We start from the raw sequence: 12,789 nt of genomic DNA, 5'->3' as shown, positions 1-12,789 counted from the left end.
CCAAATTGTCATGCATGTGAAGCTTGACCAATCCTCAATTCTGCATGCACGGGACATGTACGGGACAGACAAAGCCTGTACATTCTGGACTGGAATGACCATATATGGACATGTACGGGACACACAAAGCCACTCCTTGGAAGCGGCTTTCACCGCTTCAATTTTTTTTTTTTTTTTTTTTTTTAACAACTCAACAGGAGTAACCAGCTTGTGTGCATAGACACCATTGGACAGGCAGAAGCTAGAGCGCAGGTAATCCTTCAGGTGAGGGACTTTCTTAATGGCGGGCAGAAGCTGGGAGTCCACAGCTTTCTGGTCCTCCTTCCTCTGCTCGGTCAGCTGGTACTTCTCCTTCTCTGTATCAAAGATGTCTCCCTCCTGACGACGGGGCTTTCTCAGCCTCTTCTTCTTGAAGCAGGCGTCACTCAGAGTGTGGGGAATCTTCACGCCAGAGATGTCAACTTTGGTGTTTGTAGCAATGACAAATTTCTGGTGTGCCCTACACAGGGGAACTCCGTTTATGGCAAGGGGGGCCACTGACAAGCAGGAGACCACTTGCGAGCATCTTCAGGAACACAACACGCTTTTCACGGTGGCGACCGGTGAGCAAAATGAGGACAGTTCCTGGGGTGATGCCGGCACGCAGTCTCCTCTTGTGCTGGCAGAAGGGCTTCTTGCCGTGGCTCTTAAGCTTGCGGGGAACATCCTCTGTTGGGTAGTAGCGGGGCATTTTGCGCAGCTTGACAACGCGAGTGCCTCCATTCTTGTCTCCTCCAACAGTCTTGACAACAGTAGCTTGTGGCCTCACCTTCAGCTTCTTCTCGGGCTTGTTCTCTGTGGTCTTGGTCTTCCTCTTGCACATAGCCCTGCGGACGTACATGGCAGACCGAGAGTAGCGGCCAATGCCACGGGCCAGAACCGGGTTCCGGCTGCAGTGCCGCTTCTTGGCAACCTTCTTCTTATTGCCCTCTGCCATCTTATGAAATATGAGTCCATGATGTCCCCTAACGTGACTATATTCTGCAGCAAGCTAACTGTCATGTGAAGTTCAACCAATACTCCAGTTAACCCTAACACCACTCCCAGATGTTTTTCCGCCAATTTCCAATTCCACCTCATTGGCTAAGGGCCCTGCCTTTATACTGTCGGGCGGAACTTGATAGATAAATAATGAAGATAACATAGTATTCTCGCCTTTCAGGCGAGCCCACAATAATTAAAAAACAAAATATTGGAAACAAGAAATTAAGGGACCCATAAAAATGTCCAGAGCCACTGTTTGGGAAACAGTGATTTAGACCAATTAAAATGCTTGACTGAAACTACTCTAATGCCTTATAATGCCAAATAAGGCACCTGCACAAATCAGCATTGTTAGGCAACGTCTTGTGTTGTGTGTGTGACTTAAGGACCTCAACCGCTTCAACTAAGACTCATAGACATCTTTAGCCATTTGAGTCCCACAACAAACTAGACCTCCTGCCTGTGTGGGTAAGATGGCAACACTTATCCTTCCCGGTGACTGGATCGAAAACTGGGAAACATCAGGCAGAAATGGCTTTGTCCAGCTGTGCAAGAGTCTCATAGAGAAAGCAAATCATGACAGTGCTAATCTCACAGAGAAACAAAGTCTTGACAGTACTATCCAAGATTTACAATCTGCCTTGTATGAGCTCTGCTGGCAAGTTGTACAAGGGAACTTGAAGTTGGATCTTGCTGCCAGTGTTCTTGGTGACGTGAAGGAATTCAGAGATGACGTGCCGTCCATTTTAGCCGATGTTTTCTGTATACTTGATATAGAAACGAGTGCACTGGAAGAAAGAAACAAACGTGATTGTTACACACAGTTGGTGGGAGCATGTTTGTTTTTGGTGCCAGAGTCTATTCTGAAAGAGAGGCTGGATCCAGAAACGTTAGAGTCTCTTGGACTTGTGAGGCAAGCCGGTCAGTTCAACCAGAAGCTTGTCAAAATCAAGACAAAACTCTTCTACAAGCAACAGAAGTTTAACATGCTGAGGGAAGAGAATGAAGGTTATGCCAAGCTCATCACTGAACTGGGTCAAGACCTATCTAACATCACCAGCCATGTTGTCCTTGAAAGCATAAAATCCCTCATAGGTTGTTTCAATTTGGACCCCAATCGTGTTTTGGATATCATCCTGGAGGTCTATAAGGATCGGACAGACCAAGATGAGTTCTTCTTGTCCCTTATCAAGTCTTACATGTGTGAGCCCGTCAGCCTTTGCCACATTCTGGGCTTCAAGTTCAAATTCTACCAGGGGCCCAATGAGGAAACGCCTGAATCACTTCATCACATTGCTGCTGCCCTACTTCACCACAACCTGATAGAGCTGGAAGACCTATATGCACATCTCATGCCACTGGATGTCACCATTGCAGAGGAACACAGACAAGAAATGTCAGAGGCCAAACACCTTGCTCGCAAGCTAGATAACAATGTACCTTCTGAGAAGAGTGATGACAAGGAAAAGGAGAAGGAGAAGAAGGAGAAAGAGGAAGAAGAGAAGAATAAGCCACCCGATAACCAGAAGCTCGGTTTGTTGGAAGCACTGCTCAGAATTGGCAACTGGCGCGATTCCCAGACTATCATGGACCAGATGCCCTCCTTTTATGCCACTTCTCACAATGCTATTGCCCAGGCTCTCTCCCAGCTGGTGCACCTGACAGTGGAGCCAGTTTACTCCACTGTGGAGCCAGCGTCCCGACGAGATGGGTCACCCAAGGGGGCGAAGGAATGTAACGTGTGTCCGCTGAACAACGAGAGCGTCCCTCTGCCAGCAGAGAGCTTTGAGGACCTGCGGAGGGACACGTTCAGCATGCTGGGATACCTGGGCCCCCACCTCTACCATGACCCTGACCTCTTTGTCAAGATAGTGCGTCTGGGAAAGGGCTTCATGAAGGAGTACCAAAGTGATGCCGGAGCAGACAAAAACAAAATGGAGATATTGCTTAGTTGCTTCCTGAGCACTGCAGACCAAGTGCTGCTACCATCTCTGTCTCTGATGGATTGCAATACTGGCATGTCTGAAGAGCTTTGGGGGCTCTTCAAGCGCTTTCCCTACCAGCACAGGTACCGGTTATATGGTCAGTGGAAGAACGAGACTTACTCCAGCCACCCACTGTTGGTGAAAGTCAAGGTTCAGACTTTGGACAGGGCTAAATACGATATGAAGAGATTGACCAAAGATAGTGTGAAACCATCTGGAAAGCAAATTGGCAAACTGAGCCACAGCAACCCCACCATCCTTTTTGACTACATCCTGTCTCAGATCCAGTGGTTTGACAACCTCATTGGTCCTGTGGTGGACTCCCTGAAATACCTCACAGCGCTCAGCTATGACATCTTGGCGTATTGCATCATCGAGGCTGTGGCCAACCCAGAGATGGAGAAGATGAAGCACAATGATACTAGCATCTCTTCTTCGCTTCAGAACCTGGCAAGTATGTGTGGAGTCGTGTTCAATAAATACCCCATCGAATTGGCCGGTCTTCTTCAATACGTGACCAATCAGCTGAAAGCAGGGAAGAGCTTTGACCTGATCATCTTGAAGGAAGTTGTGCAGAAAATGGCCGGGATTGAGATCGACGATGAGATTACATCGGCGCAGCTGGAGGCGATGACTGGAGGAGAGCAACTCAAAGCTGAGGCCGGCTACTTTGACCAGATTAGGAACACTAAGAAGTCATCTCAACGTCTTAAGGATGCCCTGTTGGACCACGACCTGGCCTTGCCTCTGTGCCTCCTAATGGCTAAGCAACGCAACGGGGTGGTTTTCAAAGAAGGAGTAGAGAAACACCCCAAACTAGTGGGCAAGCTCTATGACCAGTGTCACAACACACTAGTGCAGTTTGGCAGATTCCTGGCATCGAACTTGAGCACAGAGGATTACATCACACTTGTACCCTGCATTGATATCCTGTGTAACCAGTTCCACACTCCGCACGAGGCCGCCTTCTTCCTGTCTCGGCCCATGTATGCCCACCACATTCAGTCCAAATATAACGAGCTGCAGAAAGAACAAGATGAAGAACAAGATGGGCAGCAGCAGATGCTCCAAAAGTACATGGCAGCATGCGAACAGGTGATGGCGCCAGTGCATGAGGCAGTTGTGTCCCTCTATCCGCCCAGTGTGTGGGATGACCTCCGCCCCCAGTTTTACGCCACCTTCTGGACCCTGACCATGTATGACCTGGCCGTGCCCCATGCCGCTTATGAGCGTGAGGTCAACAAGTTCAAGGAGCAGATGAAGTCCATCGAGGAGATATATAAAAAGAAGAAGGAGCATTACACGGCCCCGCAGGACAAGCAGGAAGAGGAGAAGAAGCAAATGGAACATGTCCAGAGGGTCCTGGACAAGCTGCAGGAGGAGGAGAAGAAGCAAATGGAACATGTCCAAAGGGTTCTACACCGCCTCAAACTGGAGAAAGACAACTGGCTGTTGCCTAAGTCCACAAAAAACGAGATCATCACCAAGTTCCTGCAGCTCTGCATCTTCCCACGTTGCATTTTCTCTGCCATCGATGCTGTCTACTGTGCCCGCTTTATGGAGCTTGTGCACCAACAAAAGACACCCAATTTCTGTACCCTCCTGTGTTATGACAGGGTGTTTTCTGTAATCATTTACACGGTCGCCAGCTGTACGGAGAACGAGTCGCAGAGCTATGGACGCTTCCTCAGCTGCATGCTGGAGACAGTGACACGCTGGCACAGCGATTCTGCCAACTACGAGAAAGAGTGTAGCAATCACCCTGGATTCATGACTAAATTCAGAGCCACGGCCTCCAATGGAGAGAACAAAGCTGACCAGCTGGACTACGAGAACTTCAGGCACGTGGTGCACAAGTGGCATTACATGCTGACTGAAGCTTCAGTCCACTGCTTGGAGACTGGGGAGTACATCCACATGCGGAACATTCTAATTGTTCTGACTAAGATCTTGCCCTTCTACCCCAAGGTGCTAAACCTTGGCCAGGCACTGGAGTGCCACATCCACAAGATCTGTCTGGAGGAGAAGGAGAAGAGGCCCGACCTCTATGCCTTGGCCATGGGTTATTCTGGTAAGTTGAAAGGCCAGCGGGTGCACATGGTCCCAGAGAGTGAGTTTCATCACAAGGAGCAGCCGGTGTGCAGCAACACTCTTGCTGGCCAACAAAATGGCCCTGGCAGCATGGACAAGCCCCTCAAGTCACCGGATCCCAGGTCAGAGTCTGCTGAGTATGAGAGGGATCACAAACGGCGAAAGCTTGACAGCCACTCCTCACCACAGCACTCATCTTCTGTAAAGGACAATGGCAACAAACCCAAGGATTCTGCATCTAAACACCATACCAACTACAATTCAGTTCGACCCAAGAGCAAGGAGAAGGGGGACAGGACCAGTGTAGCTGGGTCCCTCAAGTCACCAGGTCCCAGATCAGAGTCTGCTGAGTCTGAGAGGGATTACAAGCGGCGAAAGCTCGACAGCCACTCCTCACCTTCACACTCATCGTCTGGAAACGAACCAAAGGAATCTGCATTCAAGCATCACACCAACTACAATACAGTTGCAAGATCCAAGAGCAGAGAGAGGGAATTGGACAGGAAAGAGTATGAGAACACACAACAAGGCCGATCCAAGGACCGGAACGAGAGGAAGAGATTCCACAGTGACCGGGATTCAGTGACCCAAGAATACAAACGTAGAAAAGGTGAGAATGGCACCAATTCCTCCAAAAGAAGCAGGAGTACAAGTCCTTCCTCGGACTCGGCTGAAAAAACGAAACCCGAGAGAACCTCCTCTGGTAGTAAAAGGGACTCTCGTTATGATAAAGAGAGGAAATCTGACAAGAAAGACAGGAGGGGCCGTAGTGGTGGGAAAGAAGAGAAGAAACAATGTGTCTCATTCAGGAAACGTGCATATCATCAGATTTGATACTAAAGCACTCCTGCGAGTGTTTCCATGAGCACTGAGCACATTCTTCATTCATGATCTTAGCTGGGTTTGTTCGTTGGTAATCAGAATCAGTATCAGCTTTATTGTCACGTCACATGTTTACAGGTGTAAAAAGTGGCCCACTTTACACCCACTTTAAGTGGGTGTAAATTTGGAATTATATTTTCAATTATAAGTCACACACACACACACACACACACACACACACACACACACACACACACACACACACACACACACACACACACACACACTTTAGCATATATAATATAATATATATATATATATATATATATATATATATATATATATATATATATATATATATACACACACACACACACACACACACACACACACATAAGGTTAAAAAATAGCAGTATGATGTTAACATGCACATGTTAACCTCCTGCTGGCTATAGGGGAAGGCACTTAGTCCTTAATCTTTATGCAGAATACATTACATTAATAATGTTACAATGATGTGTTTTAAGTAATTATGCATAATGTGTTAGTTGAATCATCGAGAGCTGAACATTGAACCACAATTTGACCAAGTGTTGCAATATCATGTCTTAATTTAGCAGAACAGCATCAGACCACAGACCTTTATAGTTCATATCTTTTTTTTTTCTTTCTTTTTTTTACCTCAGCAATGGTGAGTTTCCTAGAAACGATTGAAACGATAGATAGGTTTCGAGCTCCTTCCCTAACTAGAAGGAACACATTTATTGACACCCGGTATCAATAAGCTTTAAACATGGCTTGACACCATGTTTAAACAATCATGATCAAGTAGCCTACTGTTGATAATATAAAGACATTTGACACTTATAGCGCATTAATGAATGGTTGTTTTAATGATAGGCAAAATATTTGGAACTTTTTACATCTTCATTTCAGGCATGTGCACACATAGACATCAAGGGCATAGATATAGACATCAAGGGCAGCCCTTTTATCCATCTGCAAAAAGTTCCCTTGATTATGCTTAGTTCAGGGTAGTATCAAGCACCGAAAATAGACAACCTCCAAGCTCACAATGTGTTGCGCTGCGACGCGTTGTGAGCTTGGAGGTTTGCTATTTTCGATATTTTCACCAAAAGGCCCTTTTAGAAATATCAGCGCCTGCCACTCTAACATTCTCTGCATATCCCTGCTTCATTTAATAGATTACATGGTGGTCAGCCACAATAAACTCACTCACAACTGGCCAATAAAGACTCACCAGTTCTATTCAGAATTTGTTGGCTCTTTCCATGAAATATTACAAAATGCTCAATAGTGGGCTCGATAAAAGCCTGGCTCAATGGTGCTCATTATCAATAACAATTAACAAACTCCATCCATACTTCTACAGTGATGTTACTAGGTTTTCAATGTAATGGGTCCCGGGACCCACAGGTGGTCATTCAAATGGGTCCCAGAAATGTTTTATGAGTCCTCAATACAATGTTTTTGAGCGCTGTGAGCTTGTAGATCGTTTCAAAATGTTTGCCTATTTCTTATATTTATTTTACAATTTGGCTAATGTTTGAACTTAGAACTAGGATTTCTAAATACACTAGGCTACAGACACCCATTTAATTATATTTATATCACTGGGACCCCAATTTATATTAAATGTTAAAATACTAGAGTACAAATGGAACAGGTCCATTTGGTTCCATTTGTTCACCGAGTTACAGACCCATAAAGTTCTATTTGGTTCCTAACTATCATTTATCTGGGGACCCCCTGGAACTCCCTCAAGGACCCAGGACCCCACTTTGAGAACCACAAGTGAAAATAGTTTTTAGCTGTTCCAGGTTTAACTGATAATAAATCTTTACAGTGTTTATCTTACACAATACATTCAAAAACGAATTTAACTATCTAAACTAATATAGCAACTTAAGTAGAAGAAGTAAATTATTTTAACATGGACTCCAATGGAGGTGCATCCCCGGGACCCCAGGACCATGACATGAATGAGTCCCTGGGCGACTTGAATGAGTTTTTGATGCGGGATGCGCACGTAATGACATCACTGCTTCTAGTTGCACATGACCCTGGTCTCCGAGTGTTGAACTATGCTAATGATTCACACACAATCTAATTATACATTTGTTTTCCCACAATTAAATGAACATGATCGTCCGATTATTGACATTGGTTGTTGGCCAGATCACAATAATCCATTTGTATTCATTTACTTACAGTAAGTAAGTTGCCTTTCCACGTTTAGTTTTAACAATCAATTTAATTGTAGCCTATTTGCACATTTCAAACTCACAAAATGTGCTTCACATATTAAAATAAGGTTATATGTAATAAAGTATCATCTATTATGTTTTTGTTGCATTTAATTGTAATACATTGAAATATATATATTATATATATATATATATAATATATATTACAGTTAGAGTTAGATGTTGGAGACAGATTCAATTCTCCAGTTACCGGAGGGGTTGGATCTCAAGGAAAGGGTAGGGCATACTAGATGTCTGGCGCTCGCAGTCAGGCAAAGGGCATACAGCAAGGGTCCTTCATCACCACTAATGAATGTCAGTCACAGAGTCGCAGTGTGTGTGCGACTGTGCGTGCATGTGTGTGTAAGACCAGTGAAATAAACCAGACATAAATGTTAACCACTGAACAAACATTCTCACCATCAACAGCAATCGCACGACAGAAAAAGAAAACAGCACAAGCAGTAACAATGAAGATGCTTTGGATCATCAATTCCACCTTGACTATCTTCCTCCTCTACCCCTAGCCTGGAATCAGACGAATCCGCCGGTGCAAACATTTGCCAATAGTCTAGTTACCATACCCCCACTTGAAGACAGGAGACAGGAAATAAACAGGAGATGCATAATTAGTGTGGTTGCCCAACAGGGGAACACACTTTAACCAATGAGGAAGCAGCATTCCCGGTGACGTCACCTTTATAGAGTAACCCCATTGACTTCTAGTTAATCAAGTCCAAATCCCTCTATTCCAGTCCCATCGTGTGTTACTTGGACAATAACCCAGCTGGTTCACTCTCGGACATTCGAGGACCACTTGAATGATTTGATGAGGGGTCTGCAACGTTACCAGAGCCAGAGTTGAATTGATGCCGAAAAAATGTGATACACCATGGATCCAGATATTGCACCAGTCCAGGCTTTAAAACAAAGGAAAGCCCACCACTATTGTTATGTTAAACTTACAGGAAAGGACAAAGAAAATGTCAAAAGACCACAAAGGGGAACAGTTGAAAAAAATGTACATTCAGTCACAAAGTTTCTTGCCCTGAATTGGGACACCATATGCGAGAGGTTTAGTGACTAGAGTAGCTCTATCATTCATAGCCTACACAACTACCCACCCACAGGTGGGTAGTTGAACTCATTGACTTGTACTTCTCAATCAAATATGTACCTGGTTAGGGCTAACTGTGATATAGAACAGTGCATGCAAACGTGTGTCAGAGGATGATTCTGATGCTGTTGGGTACTGGGCATCGTAACAGACACGATTACGTCAGAGGGTGAGCCTGATGCCGGCGTGTAGGGGTTAGGTTGGGTGTTGTAACTGATGATTGGGTCAGAGGACGATTCTGATGCTGTCGCGACTGTCGTGTAAGGAGTGAGGTGGATTTTGTAACTTGATTCCGTGGCGTATGGGTGGAAGACTGTGTCAGAGGATTGTTGTGATGCTGTCGTGTGGTGGGAGGGGGAGGTGGTGGGCGGTGGTGGAACTGGAGTTGTCTACTCCTTCCAGTCCCTATCTCTTTGTCTAGCAGAAGTTGTCCAGCTGTGTCCTGTCGCTCCTCGTCACACCTGTTCTGCAACCTGAAGCAAAGATTCTCTTCAATTCTCTGTTCATCCTGGCGTTTTAGATGATACTCGGGCTTCCCCACCACACTTACTCTGTGGAAAACGTTCACCAGGCGATCACGCTTATGACGCCACCAACTTTTGCCGAGGTGGTACTGGAGCTGTTGTCTGGTGTGTTCAGCAGCCATTTTGTGGCCTGTAACAAGGTGTCCAACTCGCTCCTGCTGCTCCTTCTCACGTCGATCCTTGTCCAATTTCTTCTGCAACATGTGGCAAAGATCCTCTTTTGTTCTCAGTTCGTTCTCGGTGCGTGTCAGGTAAAAACTTAGTTCTCTGTTCCTTTCGGCCACTATCTCCCTTTCTTGAGACAGTTGTCCAAGTAGTGCCTGTCGCTCATCCTCCAATTTGTTCTGCAACATGAAGCAAAGATTCTCTTTGGTTCTCAGTTCCTCCTGTGTGTATTTCAGGTGGTGCTGGAGTTGTCTAATCTTCTCTGCCGCTACCTCCTTCTCATGAGCTAGTTGTCCAACAAGATCCTTTCGCTCCTCGTACCATTTCTTTTGCAACATGAAGCAAAGATTCTCTTTGTTTCTCAATTGCTCCTGGGTGTGTTTCAATTTGTACTCGAGTTTTCTAATCTTTTCAACCTCTGCCTCCTTTTGTTGACCTAATTGTACAACTAGCTCCTGCCGCTCCATGTCCCATTTTGTCTCCAACATGAAGCACAGATTTTCTTTAGTTCTCAGTTCATCCTGGATGTGTTTCAGGTGGTACTGTAGTTCTCTAATCTTTTCAGACGCGGTGTCCTTTTCCTGAACCAGTTGTCCAACCAGGTCCTGTCGCTCCATGTACCATTTCTTCTGCAACAGGAAGCGAAGATTCTCCTTGGCTCTCAATTCATCCTGGGCGTGTTTGAGGTAGTACTGGAGTTGTCTCTCTCGCTTGGGATTCTCTCTCTTTTCAACCCGTGAATTATTTACTTGAACAAGTCGTCCAACTGACTCTTGCTCTCTCTTGGGAGTCTCTATCTTTTCAGCCCATGCATTATCAATCTTTGGATTCTTTCCGCTTTCAATCCACGTATTTTCATGAGCCAGTTGTCCAACTGACTCTTGTTGCTCTCGCTCATAAACCAGTTGTCCAACTGAATGCTGTTGCTGCTCTCTCTCTGGATTCTCTCTGGCTTCAGCCTGTGAACTATATTCCTGAACCAGTTGTCCAGCTGACCCCTGTTGCTCTCTCTCAGAATTCTCTATGTCTTCAGCCGATGAACTGTATCCTTCAACCAGATGTCCAACTGACTCCTGCTGCTGCTCTCTCTCTGGATTCTCTCTGTCTTCTTCAACCAGTTGTCCAACTGACTCCTGTTGCTCCTCGTCACTTTTCGTCTCCATCTTAATAGACAGCAGGGAGTCTACCCCGATAAGCAGGAAGCCAAATCTATAAAGGAGAAAGCCAGGTCAGTTGACTCTGCGTATTGCTGCACAGCCTTTATAGGCTGACCAGAGCTCTGATCTGACGTCACCCAGAGCAATCACAGCAGCATCCTGCAAAGCGTGGCCAATGGGACCCCATGGGCGTACAACAAACTTTGATCCGTTTGTGCCAAATGTAGGCCAGGGGTCTTCAACGTTTTCAGGCCAAGGACCCCTTAGCTGAGAGAGAGGTGAAGCAGTTACCCCCACTACATATCATATAAAATTGTGTTTCAGATGGTCGATTTCTTATACAGCTTAGACTTGTTTGACAGCACAGTATCATCTGTGTATGTTGGATTAATATATTTTCATACATTTAACCACTTGAACTGTCAATACCTACTAGTCTGCTCTTCTTTTCCCTCTACACACCTCTGTGCCAAAAAATAGCCGATCTACAAGCTCTCTCTCGGGATGTTCTGTGTCTTCATCGGAGCGCGCAGCGAGGCATTGTAAGCTTCTAGATCTGCTATGTTTTGGCTAATGTTAGGGTTCCAGTGATTAATGTAAAAATCAAACCTCGGTTCGAAGTGAAGCGGTGAACTCTTATTCTATGTGTTCTAGAGTTATGAACTCTGTGATCTATACATTCATTATATTCTGAATGAATTAATGATTTTATCTGGAGGGCCGAATTGTCATGTGAAGCTTGACCAATCCTCAGACCGGGACGGACACTACACACATACGTACGGACGTACGGATGGACGGACAGACGGACGGACGGACGGACGGACGGACAGACAGACAGACAGACGTACGGGACAGATAAAACCTATTCATTCTGAACTGATATGGCCATATATGGACATGGGACACACATTTTGCTTTTTGAAAAAGCCTATTCATTCTGGACTGATATTCTGGACGTACGAGACAGAAAAAACCTGTTCTGGACTGGAGTGACCATATATGGACATGAGGTGACATACATTTGTTTTTGAAAAAGCCTGTTCATTCTGGACTGAGATGACCATATATGGACATGAAACACAAATTTTGTTTTTGAAAAAAACCTGTTCATTCTGGACTGAAATGACCATATATGGGCGTGGGACACACAAAGCCACTCATTGGAAGCGGTTTTCACCGCTTCAAAAACATGATCCTATCACACAAAGATTTGGTGGCCCCCCTGTAGTAACTTTGAGGACACCTGTTGAAGACCTCTGATGTAGGCCATATGTAGGCTAGTTGTAGGCCATGCTTCAGTTTATTTCACCTTGCATCTCGCAAACCGTCCACCTTCAAACACGGCGTGTACGTGATGGAGTGCCCAAGTTGGTTGGATTGGCAGTTCTCCAAAAAATATCTATTTTCTATCTTCTATCTAATAAATCAGCCAAATCTGCCTTTCTGTCTGTGTCTGTGTTTACGCCGCAGCCTATCAGGGGCCACGCGCTGTGGGCTTGTAGCCAATGGCAATCAGAGGGGAAACGGGTGACGTCATAATATCGAGGCATATATATAAGGGCCAAGATGGGTGAGCTTCACATGACATTTTGGCCAACCAGACCAGAAAAAATGGGCCAATCTCTATGATTGGTC

General features: G+C 45.3%; 2 protein-coding genes across 2 annotated transcripts in view; one reads left to right on the top strand and one right to left on the bottom strand.

The window, feature by feature from the left end:
• The window catches only part of LOC308299589 (large ribosomal subunit protein eL6-like), a gene marked incomplete at both ends in the record, with an annotated part of 2,749 nt that extends 1,773 nt beyond the window's left edge, over window positions 1-976 (bottom strand). The window contains 2 exon segments of the mRNA XM_080743384.1: window positions 205-531; window positions 533-976. Coding sequence (XP_080599510.1) covers window positions 205-531; window positions 533-976 — 771 coding nt within the window.
• Window positions 977-1,496: 520 nt separating this feature from the next.
• LOC308299588 (THO complex subunit 2-like) lies at window positions 1,497-5,933 on the top strand (the record flags this gene model as incomplete). Its single annotated transcript, XM_080743383.1, has 1 exon — window positions 1,497-5,933. The coding sequence occupies one exon, from the start codon at window positions 1,497-1,499 to the stop codon at window positions 5,931-5,933; it is 4,437 nt and encodes a 1,478-aa protein (XP_080599509.1).
• Between the last annotated feature and the right edge of the window lie 6,856 nt (window positions 5,934-12,789).

Source organism: Nannobrachium achirus, assembly GCF_963921795.1.
Source record: "Nannobrachium achirus genome assembly, chromosome: 15".
NCBI classification, from domain to species: Eukaryota; Metazoa; Chordata; class Actinopteri; order Myctophiformes; family Myctophidae; genus Nannobrachium; species Nannobrachium achirus.
This window is presented reverse-complemented; position numbering and strand designations above follow the sequence as displayed.